The sequence below is a fragment of the Astyanax mexicanus genome, chromosome 13 (genome assembly GCF_023375975.1).
Source record: "Astyanax mexicanus isolate ESR-SI-001 chromosome 13, AstMex3_surface, whole genome shotgun sequence".
NCBI lineage: Eukaryota > Metazoa > Chordata > Actinopteri > Characiformes > Acestrorhamphidae > Astyanax > Astyanax mexicanus.
The window spans coordinates 49343485-49370343 of NC_064420.1; the positions used below are offsets into that span (position 1 = coordinate 49343485).

Below are 26859 nucleotides of genomic sequence, written 5' to 3' on the forward strand. Positions count from 1 at the left end.
ATTTATTTATTTATTTGTTTATTTATTTATATATTTATTCATTGATGTATTCCTACATTTATTTATTTACATGTTTCTGCATTTATTTATATATTGTTTATTTATTTATTTCCACATTTCTTCATTTATCTATTTCTGAATTTCTGCATTTTTATTTTATCTAGGCAGGTGGTCCTATTCAACTGGTGAATCAGACAGAAGCAACCGATTTCTAACTAACTTAAATATGGAAATAAAGACAAAATTAATTTATATATTCATTTAAAATGTGCATTTATTTTTTACATATGTAATTTTTTGTTAAATTGATTATCCTTTATAAAATCTATTATAAAAACTGCAGAGGAACATATCAACTACATGTATAAAATTTACTACAATAAAATTGAATTTAATATCAAAGACAAGTACAAAATCAGATGAGATGAGTAATTATTCCTTTTTTTAATTATTTATTCCCACGACTTAGACTGATTTAGAACTTTTAAATACTTTTAAACATGTTTTAATGTTTAGATATGGTTCATAAAATAAAAAGGCCAATATGAAATCTAAAATATTACACACACAGGCTCCCAATGCAATTAATTCCCCAATGGAAATAAAAAATATACATATTTTGTTTAGTTAATTGTATATATTGTAAGTAGAATATTAGAAATGATGTACCCTTGTTCCCTAGGCTGTAGTGCACACAGGCTGGATTTGAGACACAGTATTAGCATGCTAATCATACCTGAAGCTAATGAAAAAGCAGTAAAACAGGTTTCATTATGCAGGTTGGGCAGGTCTTCTGTTACTCGTATTTCGTGTTGGTTGCTATTTAGAGAAATGACCATTCAATACCTTTACCCTGGATTAGCTTTAGCCGTAGCATGATACTCACTCATATAGGGGCTTTAGGGGCTGTAGGTTCCAACTGAGATGTTATTAATGAAAAAGGAATTTTAGAATTTTTCTTTATACACATTTTGTATGCATTTGTATTCCTGACAAACATAAAAACTACTCTATTTAGGAAAATGAAACTGCTAGAGGGAGCATGTCAGTGTGTCCTTAATGGGTAAATGGAACTAAATAGTTAAAATTAAACTTAATTCTGTAATTAACTGCTTGTTCAGAATTTTTCTATCATTTTGGAATGCAATATAAATTATTTTGCTGGAAAAGCAAAGAAAACGTAACTGTATATCAGTCACAGTTAGGTTCTACTTGTGTTTAGTGCCATTTTGAAGGTATGGTTAATGTGGTTTTAGTAGTTTAAACAACCTCCTACCCTCCTAAATATTACAAAGCTCCAAAAAGAGCCTTATTTCAGGGAGGTACCCCCTGACCTGGATATCCATAATAATTAAGTTAAATACACATTTTAGTTGTATCCCTGGGTTTCAAACAGTCCTGTTACCGTAACACATTACCCCATCTGAAACATCTGGAACATTCTACAAGTCACAGCAGTCACAACAGGAAGTGACATCAGCTGGTTCTTCTTTTTTGTCATTTTTTTTTTTTCAATATCAGCAATCAACATTTTACAATTACTTTTCCAGTTTAGATTATATGTATGAACCCACCCTTCTTCTCCACATTAAGCCCCTTAAACCACCCCCCATCCCAACCCACTACTCATAATAACAATCCCTATCCCCCATCCCCCCACCCCTCTCCACCTACCAAATCAATATTCCACCCACCATAGCAACATTTTCATAGCAGTCCTACTTTAAGAAAAGATCCTGTAAATTAAATATCAATATCAATATCAATATAGGTTGTACTACAACCTTTTAGCTGCAGTCAAGCCTGCCAACCAGATTTTACGTGTTTTTTTTTTCTGTAAAGGAAAGCTAAGAATCATCAGCTAGTTCTTCTGAAGATCATGGGAAGACCAAAATTAATTTCCCTCATTAGTTTTTTCTGTATATTTGATCTTATTGTAATGATGACTGAGGAGCTCAATCTCAACACTCACTTCTGTTACCTAAATTAATTCTTAGATCTTATTTGTTTATTTTTACTATACACATTTGTGTGAATGTGCCTCATGCTATTAGCATAGCCGCCATTTGGCTATTTTTCAGGTTTTTGCTAATTCTATGCTAAAAAACCATTTCTGTTACTTGAATTCCTGTTACTTCAAATATAAAAAGTAACACGAGTGAGTGCCAGTAACAGGAATGTTTTTGTTTATCATAAATATGAATTATTTGAACATAAAGTTAAACCATTTCTTTAACATAAAGACTTTCTTGAGAGGAAATCAAAGGAATTTGTGGACTTGCTTTTAAACATGCTTTTAAAATGTAACATTATTTGTTTTTAACCATCTTTGGATTCAAAACCTTGTAAAACAAATAAGTAAAGCTGTCTTTGACCAGTTTGACCATTACATGTTTTCAATATTTATATATATATGTTATAAAAAAAGATACATTTAATTTTAAGTTTAATTTGGGTTTTGGGAAATGGTGCCCATTCAGTGGAATGGCCCTTATATATTAAACACACACACACACACACTGAAAAAAAATGATGAGTAAAATTTGCTTTAAAAAGTTTTGCAATATTATATGTATACTAAAAAGAATGTATTACATGCCATCCATGTGTTGAGACAGTGAGACTTGGACTGTTTACAAAATAAATCTTTGAGATTATGTAAATATTTGAATGTGTGTTTTGAATTTAATTTAAAAAATATTTAAATTTCAGTAATATTGTATGAATTAAATAATTGTAATTAAGTAATATTGTATGCAGAAATGAAGTAAAGTTTACTAAAAGAAAGGATTGACTGAAGTTCAGTTCACTTATTTACTCTTTGTAACATTTAAGTCTTGAAACCGAGTTGAAGTTACTTAAATTCATCTGAAATTAAATTTACTTAAAAAAACGCAAATGCAGAAAGTTGCAAAACTTTTTTAAAGTAAATTTTACGCATGTTTTTTTTTCAGTGCACACAACAGCCAACCTGATTCAGAAAAAAAGAGACGAGATCCAGTTTTCATCCTGAGAGTTTTTTTTTCTTTTATTCTTTTTTTGTCTGGTACCTGCATTTCTGAATGGATGCTGGAACCCCATCCTGGTATTTTTGCATAGGTCTCTACTACTGCTTCTGGACCACTGCCCACACAGATGGGATCGAAAACGTCAGCAAATCACAAAAACCATGCAGAATAGTGAAAGGCACAATCACCATAGATATCAGATACACCATTCAATTTTTTTATATACTCTATTTGTACTTTTTTGTATTTTTTTGGGAGGGGGTGTACTGGTTGGAAAGGATTCCCCCTTGAAGGTAAAACCCCTACGTTTCAAAAGCTGCCATAGTTTCAGGGCGCAAAACCAAAATGGAGGGACCGGCGCTCAGCCGTCGCCTCGTTCGATGGTCCACCCCCTTTATTTTCAACAATATAATAAGGTGAACGACTGTTCTAATAATATGAGATAAAAATACAAGCACATATAGTTTTTTTTTAGTTTTCTTTTATCAGTTTGTGTCGTTATAAGTTTTAAATTACCCTCCCTCTCTAGGTTCGCACATCACACCGGCTACACACTCAATTACACCCCAAACTCTCCTTTCTATACCCACACATTTCATATATACACACACACACACACACACACACACTTACACACACGCATACACAGAAAAATAAAATATCTCCAAATAAACCAACAACAACAACACCAGCAGAGGAGGACATGGTGGCCAGGGGGCACAAAACATAGAAGAAGAACAGTGATGGATCTCTGTAGAGCCGTCAAACAGGAGGCCAAACAAAACAGTTGAGCTAACGGCTAATGTTGGGCTAACGTTTTTAACGTTTTTTAAGTTTCAGCAATATTTAGATTCAGTTCATTGAGAAACAATGCAGCAAAGTCACTACATAACCTTGAGTTTCCTGTTTAAAATGCTAGTTAGCTAACTAGGCTAACTAGACCTATACGCTAACTAGCTTATCTAAATCTGCCTCCATGCTAACGTTAGCTTCAATCTAATAAACCTATCTATAAAATACTAACATACTATTCACCTAACACAAGAGAGTGCTATCTTCCATACATACACTCACACACACACACACACACACAAAAAAAAAAAAAATATATATATATATCAATATATAAAGATGATCTAAAACTAATCTTGCATTCTAAAAGACTTGTTGAGTTGTGTGCTACATTTTCTTATTAGCATTTGTGCTAACGTTAGCCTGGTTCTTAATCTTTTAAACTTCTCTAACAGCACTTTTAATTTTAAATTTCTTTTATTAGGAGAAAAACTGAATTGTGCTACATTGAACTCCGCATTGATTGAATGTGATTTTTGGTTATGTTTTATAAAATTAAAAAAAGTTTGGACACAACTCAGTATTAACAATTCAGTGTTTTTATGTTTTTCCTACATAGTAAATTATAAAAATACTGAATAAATCATATATCCTTTGCAACAACGGCAACTCTTGCTCTTCCTTTCCTGGGGCAGTCCTGATGAGTGCCAGTTTTATCATCATAACATTTTTTTATGTTTTTTTGTGGTGACTACCCTTAGAATATTTTCATCTTGATCTTGAAAAAGTATTTTTTTTCATATCTGTCAAGTTTTAGATTTAAAAATAAGGGATATTTTCCTCCGTCCGCTTAAAGTTGTCACACCAGCCCAACGAAGGTTCAGTATCTCTTACATTTTAAGGCAGGTTTACAAAAAATCTAAAATAACCACATGTGAACCATTTACACACTACAATTAGATTATCAGAATCTGAAATGTTGTGGACATTCCTACATATGTCATTCTTTTAATACAGCCAAATTAAAAACCCTTTTCTAGATATTTAAAAAAAAGTTAAGATTTCATGTCTTTTTTGCCTTTAAATGCACTCTTTTATATTATATATATATTTTTTTTATTTAATAGATTTAAAATTGAACAAAGGGTGCACAAATTCTGCAAAATGACTGTAGGTGACCTAAAAATAGTATTATGAGCTTTTACTAAAAGGCAATGGACCACACATATTCCATCAGTAAAAATTAGTCCTAAGTGGCCTACACAATTAATAATTTTTAAATAATACTTTTTTCTTTTGAACACTACTGATCAGTTCAGTTAATGTCGGTCCTCTCCACATTTCTAGTTAAACTGAGTCACAAGCTGTAATTTTTTTATTTTAAAAGGTTTAATCTGTGTGTTTTATTTCGGAGACGAGTCTTTTTAAGCAGCTATCAGACAAATCTCATCACAGTTTACATGATTAGCCTACCGTTACCTTTCTTTAAGAAAAATCGCTGTATATCCAGATCTGTTTTAACATCAGCTGCTCCGACTAGCTGCCTGAACTCACAGCGACGGGGGGCTTCCCCACGCTGACCCTCCTTTGCAAGCTGATTGGCTGTTTCTCCTGAAAGGCGGGACTTTCTCCTTGAACCGGCTCCACGATTGGTTAAGAGACACAGAGCGGTCAGTGCCCTGTCTCCTCAATAATATATATTTTTTAATCTTAATATAATACGGGAAATTTACGGGAAAATACTAATACGGGAGGACGGCGGGAAAGAGGAGTAAAATACGGTAGTTTCCCGGCCAAAACGGGAGACTTGACAGGTATGTTTTTTTTTATTTACTTAGTTGAGTAGTTCTTGCCATTATATGGATTAGAAAATTACTCAAAACTCAAATAGTTTATTTTTACTGTATACCAACTCGACATATAATTATTCATCATTTAGATTATTTTGGTATTAATCTATACAATGCGGAAAAATCTAAAATAATGAAAAAACACTGAATTTAAAGCATGTCCAAAAATTTGACTGGTACTATACATGAGCATGTATCAATTTAATGTTAGCCACATTAGCACATCAATTCAACTGTTCTGTTCTTTTATCTCAGGTTTAATATATAACACTGCGGGACAGGATGTACTGTTATTTCACCTCCAGGCGCACCTTAGGCCTGTTGGAGATGAGAAGCACCATGTAAAATCGACACAACCAGTGTCTCTCTGGGGAACAATGTAAAGATCCCTTTGTCTCATGTGTAGAAAAATATTTGTCCCCAGAGATCCACCCCTGACAATCATTATTATTCAGAGTAAGAGTGAAGTACACACAGTTCTTTTAAAATAATAATAATAATAATTATGAGAAGAAGGAAAAAAAAGAAAACAAAAAATATATTTATATATAAAAAGAAAAAAAAATGGGATATATTCGTATAAGTATATATATATTATATATATTAGTTTTGTGTTAAGATTTGTTGAGTATCATTACATTACATTACATAACAGGAAGGTTTGTTACAAATGAACAGCCTGTGAAGTGCATGTGTAACACATACAACCAATAGAAACAGAAGTGGGTATTCAGGTACATCATACACGCTCACTCTCTTTTGCTTAAAAAGTCTAAAAAAGAGGATTATTATTATTCAGGTCTAGCAGACACACGAGACATGAGTGTGAAAGGACTGAAATAACATTGTGGGAAAAAGAAAATAATAAAAACAGCAAAAATGCTAACGCTCAGCAGGGGGTGCTGTAATATCGGACTGAACAAAATTAAAAATTTAGCACTAAAATAACTCAAAAAACACACACGCCATTCAAACACTGTACTGTAAGGAGCTGTGCATTATATACATGAATGCAATTAATTTAAAATGAGTCATCTTTGTAATTCTTTTCCTAGCTCGTCATGCACATTAGCATCTCCCTCACATTCGCCGCCTCGTGCTGCGTCGTTGACGAAAGAAAATAAAAAGAATAAACAAACGAAATTGCACACAGCTAAAAACCTCAATTCACCATACAATGTAAGACAGTGCAAAAACTTACATCCAAGTCTCAACGATTTACAAATAGTAGTATATGTTCATATACTTTCAGCACCATAGTAAATCTATCAGCGTTGACACGACACATACTGTAAGCTAGCGCACAAAACGCAACGGAGGGTAATGTTTGGTGATGGCAGGATGGTAACACTGAGTACTGAAGACGTAAAAGATGTAAAACAACGTATTGTGCATGTAAAAACGACAGCGTTCAGATGTGTGAGGGTGTGTGCACAAGTATTTGCCCCTATATATATCAGCCATGCTAATAAAAACACCTGTGTTAGCGAGCTAATAGGCTAATAGGCTACACACTGAGCTAGCATGTTAGCGCTTAGCTTGGGTCACTTTTCGCTCTGGTGTTATCGTGCGAGGATCTTTTTTCAGTGTGAAAAACTATTAGAGCAGGTTCTGAAGAGAACCGATGAGATAGATGATGATAATCTTTCCTTATGAACATAAAAAAACTAAAAGTAATCACAGTGTTTTTTCTTTTTAACATAATCTGCAGAGTGACTGAACATGCTAACAAGCTAACCTAGGTGTCAACAAAGCTAGCTCGTTAGCAGGCCTTAGCTTAGCTTAGCTGAAGTGAAATTCTCCTAAATGAGTCTAAATATCTGATTTATATCCCTTTTTCATGTTACGTTCAACCAATTACAAGCTTATTTTTTGTGTGTTTTAATCGATTTTTCCTTCTAAAAGTGTCTTAATACAGATTATTGCTTGGATTTCGTCATGAATCTTTTTGTCATCCAGTGGAAAAAGACAGCTTCAGTGGATAAAATGACTTAAAACAAGTAATAAGTTGAATAAAGTTGAATAATCTTATAATATCTTAGAATATTTAGACTAGATTGCAGTGAATACAGGACTGGGACAGAAATGGCAGGGGTCTGAGGACTTTTGGTTGATGTAACAAGAAACAAATGGTCCAAAGTACACTGGTAGCCCAAAGTAACCACTCAAATGCTTTGAGTTTTTCAATTCTCGCCAATATACACCAAAAATATATGATAAAACCCAAATTTGAAATGCTAAACTCACTACATATGAAATTAGCATCATGTTGATTATTGGTGTAAGTACAGCTCGGTAAAAAATGAAGAGATCACTTCTGTTTCTGAATCAGTTTCTCTGATTTTGCTATTTATAGGTTTATGTTTAAGGTAAAATGAACATTGTTGAACTACGGCCAACAATTATCCCAAATTCAAAATACAAATTATGTCATTTAGAACATTTATATGCAGAAAATAAAGTTATAAGAGTTCAGAAATCAATATTTGGTGGAATATCCTGGTTTTTAATCACAGTTTTCATGCATCTTGGCAGCATGTTCTCCTCCACCAGTCTTACACACTGCTTTTGGATAACTTTATGCTGCTTTACTCCTGGTGTAAAAATTTAAGCAGTTCAGCTTGGTGGTTTGATGGCTTGTAATCATCCATCTTCCTCTTGATTTTATTTCAGAGGTTTTTAATTTAGAGTCTCTTATTTTTTCCAGAGCTGTATATTTAATATTTAGAGTTTATTTTAGCATAGAAAATTAACAATTATTGCTGAAATTGTCTTGAAATAAGCTAAATACTCCATTTATCATTGGTCAACCCATAAAATTCAGTTATAATTCTGTTTTTACATCTGAGAGGTCAATTTGTGGCCGCCGCGGTACATAAAACATAAAACAAAATAAAGAGTCGCCACCTATACCGTCCCTCACCTTCTATATACCAACACACCCCGTAACCCACTGCAGCCTGACCGAGTCTGAAATGTAATGTATACTGATAACAGCATCTCCGCATGCCTCTGATTGTGCTGTGTGTGTACATTCATCATTCATTATAGAGGTATAATAACAGCATTATCTTAAAGGAATAGTCCAGAATCTCATCTCAATCTGCTGTGGTGGTTCAGTATGGTTACGATTGACAGTAGAGTTGATAAAGATGAGACTGAAACACTCCAACACTGGATTATTCCATTAAATACTGATACGCACTGATATCTAATGAGGTATAAAAGTGTCCTAAGAGGAAATTCCACCCAAAATCGACTTAATCCAACACGTAAAGCACTAAAGAAAAAGCCAGTCAGAAAATGTTCAGTCTTTGGTTGGATTGGGTGGATTTTCCTCCTAATCTGGTACCATAAGCCTGTTTAAATAGGCCTATTCAGGCTGCTTAGTGGGCTACAATACTTACTTATTAAAATCCCCCTCTCTGAATCCAACTCCAACCCTTTTTTTACACTCTGGGCAAAATAAGGTTCTACAAAGTACTGAAAAAAAGGCTCTTAAAGTAACATTAACTAGCACACTGCAAAGTAAAATTATCTAATTTTAAAGCAAAAAATTATCCTTTTTATCCTACTAATCATTGTGTAAATGTAAGCTAATTTGTTTATTTTAGCAATAATTGATCTTAACCAGTCTCAACATTGAATTTTCACCTTATTTTTAAGTCATTTGAACACACAAGTCAAGCTATTTTGAGAATGTAAGAATTGTTTTTTTTTTTTTTTTTTTTTTTTTTTTTGGTAAATTACTATTGTTCGAAATTATATGGGTTGTATGCAAGTCCTTAGAGAGTCATTTTTTCTGTATAGTTCTACACAGTACTGAAAACAGGTTCTTGTCCACATAACAACAGTAGTTTAACCCTTTTTGTGCTATTAAGGGGTAGAATGGTTCTTTAAGCTTTGAAAGGACCCCCTCTTTTTAAAGAATGTATCTCTCCAATATGCTTCAGACCTTAAAAGTTCTGTATAGTGCTAAAAAAGGTTATTCAAGCACTGAAATGGTTCTTTGAGTTACCATTGAAGTTACCATTGACCTGAATCACTTCAATGCCCAATAAACCAGAGACATTTAAAGAGGTCCAACAAAAGGTCTAATAGCTAAAAGTTTCCAAATACGATTCATTGTTTTCTAATAATTCTACTAAAAGCATATTCTGTTGAGTCTACCAATGGTTTCTCCAATTTAAGCACTAAAATGGAATGGAACCCTTGTATAATATTCCAGAGAGGTTCTATTCAGTACTAAAAATGGTTCTTTGACTCATAATAACATATTAAACCCATTTTATGGCTATATAGAACAATCTATAGAAGAGACAAGAGGTTTTCCTTGTATCGTACTTGAAACATTGAACTATTTAAGCATTGTAATGATACTTTGAGTTGGAAGAGCCTTTGAAGAACCTAATTTTTTGTATGTCTTCACTTCTTCATCTAAAAGATTTTTAATAAAGTACTTAAAAAGGTTTCTTTGCATTGTTATAACTATTTTTCTTGCTATATAAAACCATCTACAGCTCCAGCACTGGACAGCACCATTGGAGGGTTGCATGCTTGTTGTCATGGTTGAACAAGAACCTTTAAAGAACCTGTTTTTGAAGAGTGTATTGGTCTGTCCTACACGCCCGAGACTTCTTTAGTCTGTTTTATTCCCACGCTCGCCTTCCTCTACCTACTTTTCCATTCTGTGTGTTGTAGAAGCTACACTGAAATATGGAAAGCGCATGTATTCAAATGCTGAAATTAACGCTTCGCTTTTTCAGTGCGGCTCTTTCTCCGTGCTGGAGAATGCCTCTACCTGCACGGCAACACGTTTCCACGGTATGCTCTCTCTCCTCTGATCATCTTACGTGACAAAAAACGTAACAAAAGAACGAAAGAATAGAGAATAATGGAGACGTCTTTTTCCAACACAAACAATATACGAGATGAAAGAACATGCGAGTTTGACCCCAGACCCATTTTTTGGGCAACATTTCAGCGTCCAGTCCTGTTTTGACCCTGTTTTTACGCTTTAAGTACCTTCTGGATGACGTTTTGCAATACATTAATAAAGTTTTATTGATATTATTTGACAGTTAAGCAGTTCTCAGTGCAATACACAGCTTTGCTCTACAATTAAACCAGATTAGCGAGGCTGAGTGTGTACGGATTTGTGTAGAAATGTGAAATATACTTATTATAATGTTAGTATAATGCTAATGCTAATTCTATTCGTACAAATTTAACGTAAGTTCATTTCGTTATTGCGTCAAAGGTTAAAATGTCAAAAGTCAGTTCTCAATAGGGGGCTCAAGAGGACAAAACCTAGCATAACAACTGACTGAACAAAAGCATGCTAAATTGGCTTTCACTGTAGCGCCCCCTTGTGGCCATGTTCAGAATGCAGCTTAAAGATCTGAACTTAAAGAGACCTAAAATGTTCTATATAGTACTAAAAATGGTTCCTTTGACCTCCAATAGCCCTATTTGGTCCTATATAGAACAATCTACACAAGGTTTTCCTTGTATTAGAAAAAACACCCAACCCCTAAAATGGTTCCATGGACCTATTTTTGAAGTGTATATATCTACCAAACTACCAAATATATTCTATTTACTATAGAAAATAAGTGGTTTTCCTTGTATTTTAAGAACCACCCAAGCCCTAAAATGGTTCTATGCACCTATTTTTAAAGTGTATTTATCTACCAAATTATTTGAGACCTAATATATTTTATATAGCACTGAAAATTGGTTATTGTACCTCTTATAGCTCTTTTTGGTGCTATAAATAACTGACTACAAGAGGTTTTCCTCCTATTTAAAGAACCATCCAACCCCTATAATGTTTCTTTTGAGTTGGGAGAATGTTGAACTTAACCAAAATGGTTGAGAACCAAAAACATTCTATATAGTACTAAAAGTAGATATTTAGTAACCATTTTTGGTGCTGTATAGAACAATCTACAAGAGGTTTTCCTTGTATTTGAAGAACCACGCAACCCCTATATTGGTTCTATAGACCTATTTTTGAAGTGTATGTATCCATCAAATTATAATATATTCGTTTTAGTACAGACAACAGTTTTCTTATACCTTTAATATCTCTTTTTGGTGCTATAAAGAATTGACTACAAGAGGTTTTCCTTGTATCTGAAGAACCATTCAAGAACTAGAATTAGACATTTGAGTTGTGAGACAAATATGATTTAGCATTAGCATCCTTGCATGAAGTATAAGGTATGTTTAACATTAATCCTAATAATCAGCCTTATAATCAGGCCTATCGAAATGTATAAATGTTCCTGCTGGTCATGTGATTGAGATAACAATAGAAGAAGAGTGTGGAAATGAGTGAGTGAGTGAGAAAGACAAAAAAGAAAGGGAGAGAAACTATCTTGACAGATGAAAACAGATAAAAACAGATGGATTTGAGCGCTTTAAATCTAAAACCGCAGCTTTAGCTTAGCACACTAGCGCTGCAGAGCACAGTAAATCAGACTAAAGACCTGTGGCCACACTACTGAACGTGAAAACTATGTAAAACAGGAGGGCTGTGCAGGAGGACGGAGAGACAGGTGGGTAAAAATGGACGAATACAGGTGTGTCTAGGTGAGGGGTGTCCAGCTGTGGTCCTGGAGGGCTGTGTTTCAGCACAGTGCGGTGATTCCCTGCTGGTTTATTAGGTATAATAAGCTCTGCTGGAGCTGAACTAGCTTCAGTAAACTGGTGTAAAGTAATGTAGTGTAAGCTAATGTGTGTTATAAAGTCATCATAGAATTAGAGGCCATATTATGTCATAATATGGCTTAATATGGTTATATCTTTTTAAATGTAGTCAATATATCTACTATTAGATTGTAGTGAGATCAGTGGAAATGATTTAGCTTATTTATAGAGATTTTAATTTAATAGAAATTCATTTTGAAAGGTCATTTTAAGTAAAGAAAATATGGTAGATCATGCCTAAAAGATCATTTTTTCCTGTTTAAATCAAATTATCTGCCAGTGGAATAAAATAAGAAGCAGAATTTCACAAATCTCTCTCAGGTTCTCTATTAAAATATGGAAAACAAGTCAAAAGACGTGGGATAGCAGTGGGTTTTTACCTATTTTTAACTTTTTTTAGTTGTTTTTTAATCTGTGCAGATACAGATATAATAATAAAAGCAATTAGTGTTAGATTAGTGTTTGTTTATTGTTATTTTTTCTAGTTTCAATAATATCTTTTTTTATGCTCAGAGAAATAAATATAATTTTTATCATTATTAAAGATAAATTACCTTCTCACAATGACAAAAAAGTTATTTATTATTGTTTATGACATGAATTTAAGAGCTAAAGAGTTATGATCCTAGATCTTATTGATGTAAAATGGTGGGAATCATTGTTATCCACTACCCTACGTCACCAAATCATGCAGTAGTATATGTATATGTATGTTGACTGTAATAAAGATGACAGCACTCAGTCCCTCGCTATTTCGGCTCCAGCAGAGTTTGAGAGCTGGAGAATCGGGTCAGGAAACTGTGCTGGAACTGGACACCCCCGCTCTACATGGTGTGTGTGTGTGTGTGTGTATTAATGCCCTCAGTGTGAAGTGATGCCCGGGGGCAGGTCAGTGGCAGATGCTGCGCTGGCACGGTTGGTGCAGGAAGGATTTGCGGGCGTTAGCGGCGTGGCGCGGGACTTGCTCGCGGACGCGGTTCTGGCGCTGGACACGGTTGCGGCCCAGGTGGCGGCGCTCCACGCGGGCTTTGGCCCTCTGCACGCGGGACACCTGCGTCACCTTGGCTAGGGGGACCGCCTGGCAGGCTGCCCCTCGCGCCATCCTGGGGGGCATCATGCTGGTCCTGACTGCGGGCGGAGGAACTGATTCAGACATCCGACTACAGATGAATGAGAGAGAAAAAGAGAGAGAGAGAGATTGGTTAAAACAGTATCAGGTAAAGGACATGCTTTACACATGCATTTTTTTGACAAGCATTACTGAGTTTAGGACTTACCACCTATTTTCTCACCTTTCACCTGCATAGTTTAAATACCAAAGATGCTTTAATTAATATATATATATATATATATATATATATATATATATATATATATATATATATATATATATATATATATACACTGATGAGAATGGTTGTCTTGAAATGAAGGTAAATTTCTGGTGTATTGCTATCTCGGCATCAGAAAACACAGATACTCCACTGACTCATTAGAGGGGGAGATAGATTGACAGCCGCGGCGGCCAATGACACTTTAGCAAGAACCGGCAGAGCCAGTCGATGAGCTTGTGGGTGGTCTAAAGGGAAACAGGCTTCCGCTTGAGGGGTCATTTTCTGTTTGGTCCTAGATTGATCCGTCTCTATTTAATATAATTTTAACCATAAAAACTGCAGAGGACCAAAACTGGCTTCTGAAAAAGTGCAGGGGACATGTCCCCCCCAAAATTACATCCATGTTTGTAAAACGTGTAAATTGTAAGTTAAGTATAAGTTAAGTTGAACTTCATTCATTCATTCGTTCACCACGGCCATCAACGTAGATGTATTCAGATGTACCGTTGCTATTTAAACGATGCAGGTAGAATGTGTAAAAATAGATTGTTGAGGCACAATTCACTTTGTGTAGGTTTTTAGATAGGTCCTCAAGTTTTTTGTTTTTCAGAACAGAAGATCTTTAAACTCACCTCACGCTGCTGGTCAGGCTGGCGGTGCTCTGCTCCACCACAGACAGGTTCCCGGGCGAGACGTAGACGGACATGCTGGGGTGCTCGATGAGCAGGTCCTCCATCGGGCTGGCCTCCGCCGTGGCTCCCTCTGCAGTGAAACAGGGGGGAGGGGTGACAAACCAGCTCTCGTCCATGCTGCCCCGCTCCAGCCCGCTGCCGCCACTGCTACAGTCGCTACGGGACCCCGGCGACACGGGGGCGGAGCCCAGCAGGCAGTGGGCGGGGCTGGACAGCACATTCACTCCTACTGACCCAAGGGGGGAGGGGGAACTGAGGCAAAAGGGGGAGCTGGGGGAACCGGGGGAACCATGGGAGCCTGGGGTGGGGGTACATGCCGCCTTAGCCTTGGCCATTCTAGTCCTGCGGCTTTTGCGTGGGGAAGGGGCGGGGTCACACGTCCGGAGGGGCGTGGCTGTGTTACATTTAGACTCCACCCTCTGACACTCACTGTTGGGGAGGGACTGTGCTGTCGGTGGTGCCTGCGCCCCATCCTCGCCCAACATGGTACAGTCACCATTACCTGGGCAACACAGTGAAAGGGGGCGGGGTGGGGGGTGGAGTTTGTGTAATAATATAATGATAATTATAAGGAATTGGGACAAATCAATAGAAGATCAATACAACAGGAGTGGTGGGGGCGGGTGCAGCCATATTAAATGAAGCCATGCGGGTAAAAAGGGGGTGCCGGCATAATGTGAACACACGCACACCAGTGGGGTGGGGGGGTTTAAGTCGAATATAGGGGGGATGGGAGGAGGTAAAGAACAACACAAGACATAAAACATAGGAATACTACTATTAGTATCATGTTCCTATGAGATATAAGGTATCGTTTCATACACGCTGGGTCATTTCTCCATGATTCTGACATCAGGAAGAGTCACACACATACACCACCTTTACTAACTTATCTATATATACACTAGTGCATCTCAAAAAAATATTATTTATCCGAATGTAATTGAAAAGTTACTTAATTTCAGTAAATCAGTTGAAAATGTGAAACTTATATATTCTATTTTAAGCATTAATTTATTTTATTGTTGATGATTATGAAGCTTACAGACAATGAAACCCCAAAAAATCAGTGTACTTTGTACTTTTGGCAGTGTGCCAAGTCCTGCTGGAAAATGAAATCCTCATCTTCATAAAAGTTGTCAGTAGCAGAGGGAAGCATGAAGTGCTGTAAGATTTTGTGGGAAAACAAAACTGCACTGACTTTAGACTTGATAATAAAACACAGTGGATCAACACCAGCAGATCACATGACATTTCATTTTCCAGCAGGACTTGACACACTGCCAAAGGTACCAATTGGTCTTTTTTAAAATTCAAATGATTCTGATTTTTGGGATTTCAGCGGCTGTAAGCCAAAATCATCAACAATAAAAGAAATAAACGCTTAAAATAGATCACTCTGTGTGTAATAAAGTAACTTTTCAATGATTTTATAATTTTTTTAAATGCACTAGTATATACAGTTAGCAAAGGTGGGCTACGTTGAGTAGCTAAAGCTACATTGCGCAGCCGCCAGCAGCACATCTCACACTCCAAACTGATTGATCGATTTCATTTGGGGAAATGGGAAAATTGGAAAACCGGCTAACACCTCAAGACCTAAAGTATGCTTCAAGGACTACACCTCCCACAATCCCCCTGGACACTTACCGGGTAAGTTGACCAGAAGCCATCCCTCCTCGTCAGCCTCGGTGACGCAGGGCTTGGGTCCGTTGAGCTCGGCGGAGACCTCCTCCACCTCTCCGAACAGCAGGTTGCTGAGCCGCTGGAACATGGCCGCTGAAGCTGAGGTCACGGGGTCCTGAGGGAGAGCTGCCTTGGCGTTTTCCTCGGAAAACGAACGTGAGGATTTATGTACAGTTGCTAAGGGTGTTGGTCTTCGGCGGCGGGCGGAGATTGATCGCTCGTTGAGCCCTTGTCGATGAAGTGTTGGAAGAGTCGCCGGGCTTCGAAGTGCAAATTTATGGTCTCTTTTCTACTGCAAAGGCCTGGAAGACAAGAAACAGGATGGAGAAATTGTGTCAAAGAGAACGTAACAGAGAACGTTAGGCTCTCTCTGACTCCGGCTGCTGATGGCGAAGCAGCATGATCCGATATTTGACTTTGATATCCTTGAGTTATAGTGCCAATGTCTTAGTCTGCTGAGCCTTTAGCCATTTCCTTATTACTGTGGGCCCTATTTTGGCTACCTCTAGGTGAACCCTAATCCATGCAGCTTGATTTAGGGCATCAGTGTGTCTTTGCTATCGCAACAACAGGAAAAGTACACCTTGCACGGCTCAAAATGTACAAAAGGCATGTGGTCAACTCAATTTTTTTGAGGAAACTGATTACCACAAACTATTTTAGTAGACAAACCCTATAATAAGTGCAAAGAATATAAAGTTTACTCAAAAAGTTGTATTACGTTTTAATTATAAATACTGTGTATGTTCACATGATCAGTATATAATGAAGATATCCGTTTGCATTTGAGTAATTTTGAGACTGTAGCCATCTCAAATTTTAATTATCATCAATTGAAGCCACTGCTTTCACTGATTTCATCTTGTGAGAGAAGGAAACTTGTGATAAAACTTGTGAGGCTTGTTATAAAATCCAGGAATAAAGGCTTCATACTTTTGCTGATATTTAATGCTTCATTTCTTTCCAGCTAATGTTGTTTCGTTTTCTAGAAGAGGTCACATAGCGGCGATCCGGCTGCCCTGACGCGTGATCTCCAGTTTCCACTTTAGTGGGCTGACCTTTAAAAATCACTTGCGTCTGTTTTTAAAGGGCCGGTATCCTGTAGTTTTCTGGTCTTTTTTTTTGTATCCATCAGTGTGTCACTTGCTCATCATTCCCTTTAAGATGCAGGTGAGCTCTGACTTTGGCACGTTTGTATCTCAACAGCACAGGGCTTTTGCTCATCTCAGCAGCCAGAGGATACTGATCAGCTGGTTTACACTGTGAAGATACACCAGCAGGTCATTTAAGGAAACAGCAGTGTTATTTTATTCTTTATTATGTCCTGAAGATTTACTGTTGTCAGGGTTTTAATCAGTCAGTGGAGATCCTGGGTTTTCTGCCTCCAAAATAGAAACAAGCCAGAAATTTACCTGAACACAACTCACTTCCAGACCACCACGCCCATCAGGGTGCACGGTGTGAAAAATAGACTGTTGACGGGGTGTAAGATAGCAACGAGCATTGTTAGATAGCAACGAGGGTATACGAAAAGTCCCTTTATGTCAATTTTGTTTTAAAACAGTGATTCAATTTAGTTTTGTTTGCCGAGGCCATCTTTGTGGAGAGCAATAATTCTGTTTATCACATCCTAAGACAGTTCTTTGCCATGAGGTGGTATGTTGAATATCCAGGGGCCAGTTTGAGAGAACTGAAACACCAAATTTAACACGCCTGCCACTTATTCACACCTGAGACCTGAGTAACACTGACGAGTCACATGACACTAGGGAGGGAAAATTGCTAATTGGGCACAATTCACTTTTGTTGCCAGTGGTTTGGACATTAATGGCTGTGTGTTATTGTGAGTTATTTTGAGGGCACAGTAAATGTACACTGTTATACTGTTGAACTGCTGCACACACATCTTCAGTATTGTTTAATGAAAAGATATAATAAAATATTTACAAAAATATTCAGCTCCAATATCTGATTATTTCTATTAATTAAAACATTTTGTTGCTTTTTAAAATCATATAATTGCATTGTAATCCTATCAGATAATCAGTATATCTATATAAAAGCTTATTACGGCTTTAAACTGACAATAGTATTGTTTATCTTTATTACTTCTTCATTTTAACAGGCCTAGATTAAACATGAAACCAGCTAATTTGTTTTGCCCTTGAAACACTTCCTATCCTACAGTGCTCACTGAGAGGTCAATGAGTGCAAACAAGATTTATAAGCCCCGCCCACCTCTGAGTGCAAAAAGACTCCAACCAATCAGGAGAGGCCTCTCAAGAGAAATGTTGTCACAGTTCAGGTGGCTGAACTGAGTCAAGCAGAAAGAAAGAAACACATAAATAATGTAGAGCCAAAGGACACACGCATACACAGATCAACCATAACATTATGACCACTATGTACAGAGAGCACTTCAGTTTCTGAATCAGTTTCTCTGATTTTGCTATTTATAGGTTTATGTTTGAGTAAAATGAACATTGTTGTTTTATTCTATAAACTACAGACAACATTTCTCCCAAATTACTAATAAAAATATTCTCATTTAGAGCATTTATTTACAGAAAATGAGAAATGACTGAAATAACAAACAAAGATGCAGAGCTTTCAGACCTCAAATAATGCAAAGAAAACAACAAGTTCATATTCATAAAGTTTTAAGAGTTCAGAAATCAATATTTGGTGGAATAACCCTGATGGTTTTTAATCACAGTTAAAATCATGCATCTTGGCATCATGTTCTCCTCCACCAGTCTTACACACTGCTTTTGGATAACTTTATGCTGCTTTACTCCTGGTGCACAAATTCAAGCAGTTCAGTTTGGTGGTTTGATGGCTTGTGATCATCCATCTTCCTCTTGATTATATTCCAGAGGTTTTCAATCTGGTAAATTCAAAGAAACTCATCATTTTTAGTTGGTTTCTTAATTTGTCCATATTTATATATATATATTTATACAGTATCTGTCAAAAGTTAGGACACACCTTAAATTTAGTGTTTTTTATAGTTTTTAAATATGCTGCATTGTAGATTAATGTTACAGTCATCCAAACTATGAAGAAAAAACTATATGGAATTATTTATTAAACAAAAAAGTTTTAAAAACAAACCAAAATAAGTTTTATATCCTACGTTATTCATAGTAGCTTCTCTTGTTTAGATGATCAATTTTGAACATCTCTGCTGGATTTTCTCAGTCATTTTTATGAGGTAGAGTCTCCTGGAATTCAGGCTTTCAGTTAACAGCAGTGCTGAACTTATCAAGAGTTAATTACTTGAATTTTTTGCCTCTTAAGGAAGAACAAGAGTCACATCTGTTGTAAAGGATAGTTTAATCAGAGTTAAATGGTTTGTTTAACACTGTTTTTAAGTTACTACATGATTCCTTATGTGTTCCTTCATAGTCTGGATCACTTCACTATTCATTTACTATGTAAGATAAAAATTAAAAACACTAAATAAGAAGGTGTGGCCACACTTTTAACTGGTACTGTGTACACCGATACACTGATACACTGATACACTCCCTCACATGTAAGACAATACAGGCCTAGGGGTGCATAAGGTCACCTTTCAGCCAGTCAGTATCACGTCACCACAGCATCACAGTAAATGTTATTTTGGATGAACTTAGAGGAGGTATGGTAGATGTGGGCACTGGGGGACTGGCAGAAGAACTGAAGGCCTAAATTAGACACGTTAGAGAGATAACGGCTCGGGAAGAGAGATAACACTGTGATGTTTCCTGAATGAGTAACAGAGTGCCCATATTAACTCCTGTATGTTACCTGACTGTGGCTAGCTGCTCTTAAAGGAGAACTCTGGTGTAAAATGGACTTTTGTTGAAGTAAAACATGATAAAAAAAAGTACTTACCTTTGATGAATAGAACACCTCCGCTCTCCCACAGCGTTCAGAGATCCAGAAATTTTAACAGTTTGTCAAAACACCCTTCAGACTGGGAGATACGGGGTGAACATAGTTTACCCTGATAAATCACTTTTTACACCGTTATCCAGCTCAAAGTAGCTCCACACCTCCTTACTAGAATCCAGAGAGCCCTGACATTTAAAACAAGGCATTAATAACTTAAAAAGTGCAGAAGAAGCTTTTTAAAACACTGATTATATCCTATAACACTAGCTTCAGCTCTGAGTGCCGCCATCACTGTACTGATAATAACACAGACATATATATACATAGACTCCGCATAGCATAGCAGCCAGCACCAGGAGGCAAGCTATGCGGAGTCTATGTATATATATATATATGTCTATGTCATTATCATTACAGTAATGGCGGCGCTCGGAGCTGAAGCTAGCGCTATAGGATGTAAGCAGTGGTTTTTAATAATCTTCTTGTGCACTTTTTAAGTTATTAATGCCTCGATTTAAATATCAGGGCTCTCTGGATTCTAGCAAGGAGGTGTGGAGCTACTTTGAGCTGCTGGATAACGGTGTAAAAAGTGATTTATCGGGGGAAAATTATGCAAACTGTTAAAATTTCTGGATTTCTGAACGCTGTGGGAGAACGGAGGTGTGCTATATATCAAAGATAAGTACATTTTATCATGTTTTACTACAGCAAAAGTCCATTTTAGGACAACTAAACCACTTGATTTTAGCTGACTCCACCACCAGATCAAATTTGAAAAATGCAAAAAAAAAAAAAATAAATAAAAAAAAATGGGAGAAGTAATTTGGGAGAAGTAATTTGGGAAGGGACTGGATGATGTATGGGTTTAGGGGTGGGACAGAAGGCAGAGCTGTTTGGGTTGAGCAGTGTTTCTCTGATAGTGGTGAGATGCAGATGGTTGGACTTCACCATTGGGTGGTATTATTGATTAACTGATTTGCATATTGTAAGGGTCTCCTACCAAAATACACAGACACATCATTTTTACCAATAGCACACTTGAACCTACTGAGGCAGATATTACCAAAATAAAAGCGTTTTTTACAAGTTAGGAAATGTTTATAAAGATATTAAGCTGGACTGGTATATTTTATTACTTCAAAAAGAACATATTTCAACTATTAATGGGAAAAAATATAATTTAGTGCTCTCGTCCTGTTTAAAATGTTCCCTACATCTCCTAACCAGAATAAATGACTCATTAATTCCATCTTTTTGAAGCCTCCCTTTGAAGTTAACTGGCTGATTTTACATGCAATTTGCATTAGCCTTTAGCACGTAGCATTTTCTCATGCTAGTATGAGTGGAAAACACTCTCATTCTCATGTGATTCCCTCCTGCCCTAAAACAACACAAAACAAGGCTGTCTTTTCTCTCACTGTTTAGTTTTAGGTTCGGTTTGAGTCATGTGTCGGGTCCCAAACTCGCTCTCCTGAGCACAGCATTCACGACATGAGAACATATTAGGGCTTAGATTGTGTTATACATACAGGATTTATTAGGGATGCACCAAAATGTCTGAAGACAGAATATTAAATATATATATAAATATAGTTTTTATATAAAAAAACTAAAACTAACATTTAGCTGAAGGCCAAATACCACATACGTTTTTTCTTAGGGTCACATGGGTCAAATAAATTACATAGCATAAATTGTCTTGAAAAAAGCACTTAATAAAAAAAAAAAAAAAAAACATTTACCTCAGCAGTGCCATTCTAATCACAAATTAACTTAAACAGTGTGATTTTAGTCAAATAAAATACATAATATTCAATTGAATCCCCTAGTATTTCTGTCTTGTTTTTAAAGAAAAGCGATAGCAAAAGAACGGTTTAAAAATATCTATTTTAACACTGAACATTTTTATTATCCCAAAAGCATCATTATTCATACATTATGTATTGTTGACCTCTTTTTCTATGAATTGATTTTTATGTAAAAAAAAATTATAATATAAAATACATTTTATTTGCCAGAAGTATCCAGAAGAATCTAGACACCTGCGGGTTCAAGATTCTTTTTTTTTTTTAACTCCAGGATCTCACACATCATACACTGAGATGGTGTGTTATGCTAATATATTTAATTGAATTAATTATATATTTTATTTTATATATAATTATAAAAAAATATATATTATAATTTTATATATAAGCTAAATATTTAAATTTGTTCAGAAATTATGCATTATATTTAATTATATTATATTATATTATGCATTTTATTCAAAAATATATATAGTTCATATATAAAGAAAAATAATTCATCAAATAATACATACTACTGTATGTAATACCTCTTTGTCTGTAGTTGTATCTACTTATTTTCCTCTAAAACGACCCAAAAATAGGTGTCTTTATTGTTTGTATGTATTTTATATAATATAATAAAGGGTTAATGCAGGCCTGAGAAACACTAGCATCTGTTTGAATGGCCTATGTGTGGGCGTGGCCTCGCTGCGTCTGGGCGGGGCATCCGGGACGCTTTGACGTCAGCGGCGTCGTTTATGCAGCTTAGCCCCGCCTACCGGGACCGGAGGACGGAAAAATACATGACAAAAAGAGAAAAATCTTCAGGAATATCGACTGATTTACAGCTTAAACAGCGGGGAAAAGACGTTTAGCGAATGTCTACGGCTTTAATCGCTTGGGAAACGTTTTGTTTTGCGTGTTTCAGGCGTTTAGACGATGAAAAACAACGACTATTTTCTCTGTTAGTCTATTGGTGCAGTGTTTTTGAAGGGAATAAACTGTGTAAAATGCGTAAAAATGTGTAAAAACGTTTGAAAAACGAGCCAAATGTACCGTTTTACGAAGAAAAGGCGTGAACTATTCTCCAGAGGAGCTGAAAAGGGTCATAGCAATGACATCTCGGATCAGTGGTATTATCTATCTAACCTAACCCAGCTGCCTACCACTGACTGACCTGTATAGCCTCTATAACCATAATATACACATAATACCAATATATATGGAGATTTATATATATTGTACCTCTTAAACTATCATAATAAAGCTCAACACGACGTCAAACGACGTTTAGATAGCTTACACAAACAATTATGTGCATTTATAATCAGCAAAGAAGCAAATTCTCATCATTTGTCCCATTAACGAAACTGAGGATCTATTTTCTTCACATATCTAACTATAAACATTAGCTAAATGTTTGGTCAACTAAGGTATACGTCTCTATTGACCAACAAATCACCATTAACTAACCTAACCAACCTAGCTTTTTAATGCTGACCTATTAAGGGTGCTAGGTTAGCTAAACTAGCTTAGTGTAGGTAGGCCCAGGCATCAAATAACGTTACATACAAGTACGTTAAAGCAACGTTCATTTTCTTATATCTGTAATGCATAGCAACAACATAAACATATTTACAATAGGAACAAAATAATTGGTTGTATATGTATTGTTGTTTGTGAATGCAGAGGAGCAGAGAAGAAGGAACCGTTCTTTAAAGCCATTAAATCAACAAATAAACGTTAATTCAACGTCAGAACTGAAGCCAGAACACTATAATAATCCTGATGCCTTTTATTGTATGCCTTTTAGAAAATGTTCGGTTTAAATAAAGGATGTTTTTAGGTTGTTCTTGTTGTTTGTTTTTGTTTTTTTTCTTTGCCATCATAAAGATATAAAAGCTAGAAAGCTTAATGTAGCTTATGTAGATTCTGTTATCTAACCTAGGTTGATGCAACGTTTATTTATTTTTTTGTTTGTTTGTTCTGTGCTATGATGGAAGCTAGATTAACGTTAGCTAACCTAGGTCGACGTCCATTTATGGTTAAGATTCTCTTAGACCATTGACTGCTATCAACATATAAACAGCACCACACAATTATACACGTACACGACTATTAATAGCACAAGCTGAAAGGGTTCAGACGACGTTTAAAATAAGAAACAAATGGATAAATATGATAAAAACAGATTAAATAAGACAAAAAACAAAGAGGATATCCTACCTGCCTCTGCAAGACAGCAAAGATGCTGAAGTTGTAAACGTGAAACGATTTAAAAAAAACGACAAAAACGTCGATCTTAAAGCAATAAGCTTTAGGTAGCCAGCCTTTTCACTGAGGTAGCCTAGTAATGTTAAGTGCACCAGCTTTTTACAAAAATAAGGGAAAGAAAAGGCTTGCAGCTTTCTTCTCAGAAGAAGTGATGGGTTTTAATTGTAAACTAAGGTTGATTTTAGATCATATCTGCAGTCTGGATCCCTCAGAAGCTCCTGCTGCTGCTGCTTTTTCCCTGCAGATATTGTTTGTGGTGTTATTGCTTCGCCCAGCTGATCCGCGGATCAGAATATAGAAACGTACAAAACAGCTGATTGTGAGATCACAGCGCTCGTAGCAACGCCCAGGCCCCGCCCACCGCAGAGCCCTCAGCCAATCACAGCGTTACACAAGGCCCCAGCCGAGCTCCAGGGGCAGAGTGGCAGGATGGAGGGGGTAGAGGGGCAGGAGTGAGGGAGTTAGGAGGGGGCAGCTGGGGGGTAGGAAGGCAGATGGTGAGAAGAGAGAAAGAGGGAGATAGTGTTCAGTCCCTTTCTTTCTTTCTTTATCTGTTTAATAATCCTTTCAGACCCTGCATCCATTACAATTCAAGAATTTCCCCCCGGGGATCAATAAAGTATCTATCTATCTATCTATCTATCTATCTATCTATCTATCTATCTATCTATCTATCTATCTATCTATCTATCTATCTATCTATCTATCTATCTATCAATGCACATCATATATTTCCTTTATGTTTAAAAATTTAGTTGCACAGAAAATTATTAACAATATTAACACTATTTAATAGATGATGCTCATCAGAATAAACCATGAACCAGAAAAAAGTAACAGCTACTAATTTAAATACTAATTTAACCCTCCCGCTATGTTCATTTATTAAGAACAGTAATGATGTTCCTGGGTCAATTTGATCCAGGGCATGTTTAATTATCCAATTAATAAATATCCAAAATTATAATTTTTCAATGCAGTGTGAATATTTTATTACTTACATTGCTAATTATTCTATTAACTAATTTAATTAACAATTAAAAAGACACATTTAAACTTTTTTTTATGTTTCACTACTCTACTACTTTAGAAATACCAACATATGAGACATAATAGCTTTAAATAACATTAAAACATAACTTTTAATTTTGTTTTAATTTTTTCGTTGTAATTAAGGCAAGAAGAAGAAGTTTTATACTGAAAAAATACTTTAAACTATTTTTCATAGATCTTTAAACTTTTAACAGGAACATAACAGGAGGGTTAATGTGGTTTAGAACTCTTTTAATTGTTTTTTTTACTGTTTAGAGATGATTTATGAAATAAAATAAAAGGTTGATAAGAAATATGAAAGTTTTTTAGTTAATTTGATTTATTTGCTGTATAAACTGTTATAGTATAATATTAGAATATTATTATTTTCTGTGCAGTACTATGGAAGCCCATACCCGCCACCTAAAAAAAACATCCAGCACATTTATTTTTCTTATTATTATTAAGTAAACTGCTCATCTCATTATTTTGAGATAGTCAGTCTTTTTTTATTTTGAGATTTTATTTAGATGTTCCTTTTTAAATGTTGTGGATATGATTAATTGTTGTTTAAATGTTGCTGTTTGAGTGATGCACATGAACTAATGTGATTTATTTAAGTTGTGTGTGAATTACGTTAATACATGTTGTGTAGATGTGTGTAATGTACATAAACAAAAATCTTATTGATATTTGTATGCTCATTATGTACAAATGTTGTTTAGATGTTTTTGTTCGAGTGCTCAATATGAAAAGATGTTGTTTAGATGATGTTTCTGTGGGGGCCAAACAAGAATAATGCTTTATTAAGATGTATGTTAGCTGCATATAAAAAAAATATCAAGCAATGTTATTTAGATGTGTGTAATAATAAAAATGAGTAGATATTGTTTAGATGTTCCTGTTCAGGAGATGAGTATGACTCCTTTATCAGGCGAGATAACCCTTATTACGCTGATGTCACAGTCTGTTTATAACTCATGTATAACACATTATACTATCTATAACTCTATGATTCATGAAATCTTGAAGAAACATCATGTTTTAACATCTAGTTATTTGCAGTACTGAATACGTCTTTAGGGAACAGCCGTGTTCATCCACTTATCACTCACTTTTTATCTGCTGTAAAAACAATGTAAGCTAATAAATAACCCTTGTTAATTGTTACTGTTTTTTCCATATGTACTGAATAATAAGCTATGAATAATTTTATTTTTTATGAATAAGTTTATCAGTGACTAATCACTCAGAACTGTAATCTGTGATTGTGGGCCATATACACTGACATGCCAAAAATCATGGGACAGCAGTATTTAAACTGATTATAAAATTTTACCTCAGGAGACAGCTTGCTTGGAAACACCCACTCCTGTATATGTTTTGAGGCGTTATCTTATCTTAATATCAATGGTCAGTGTGCTCATGGTAGGGCCAGGTGAATTATGGGAGTTCTGGGAGTGAGGTCTGATTAAATTTGATTTTTTTTAGTGCATTGGAATCTTAAAGAGCCCTATTTAAGCAATCTATAGCACACTGTCAGTGGATCTTGGTGTTGTAAGTGAACAAAAATATACCTTGCTCTGCTCAAAATGCGCAAAAGGCATGAACTAATTCTCTTAATTAATCATGGGTGTGGTTAATTTATGGCGTAACGTGAAAATAAACCAATCAAATCTTAACATCGCGATGGTTTTGTACGTCTCAGTAAAGGATTGTTGCGTTAAAAATCACGTTTGTGCTCTCCAGCGTGTTCGAGTGTGTGTATGTTTAACTAGCGGGGGTGTATGAGCGCTGGGAGCACCTAT

The 26859-nt window shown here is 35.7% G+C and overlaps 1 protein-coding gene and 1 long non-coding RNA gene across 3 annotated transcripts in view; one reads left to right on the forward strand and one right to left on the reverse strand.

Moving 5' to 3' along the window:
* LOC125780655 (uncharacterized) overlaps nucleotides 1-26859 on the forward strand; it is a 227472-nt gene that overhangs the window by 12745 nt on the left and 187868 nt on the right. The window lies entirely within an intron of this gene.
* Nucleotides 3002-24336, reverse strand: LOC103046495 (tumor protein p53-inducible nuclear protein 2). 2 transcript variants are annotated; one of them, XM_049463164.1, is made up of 5 exons: nucleotides 23972-24336; nucleotides 18315-18390; nucleotides 16041-16378; nucleotides 14331-14892; nucleotides 3002-13524 (listed from the first exon to the last, which is right to left on the reverse strand). In XM_049463164.1, the coding sequence occupies exons 3-5, from the start codon at nucleotides 16162-16164 to the stop codon at nucleotides 13254-13256; spliced, it is 957 nt and encodes a 318-aa protein (XP_049319121.1). In that variant the 5' UTR covers nucleotides 16165-16378; nucleotides 18315-18390; nucleotides 23972-24336; the 3' UTR covers nucleotides 3002-13253. The 2 variants fall into 2 exon arrangements, with proteins under 2 accessions (XP_049319121.1, XP_022522163.2); XM_022666442.2 differs by lacking the exon at nucleotides 18315-18390 and having other exon boundaries at nucleotides 23972-24333.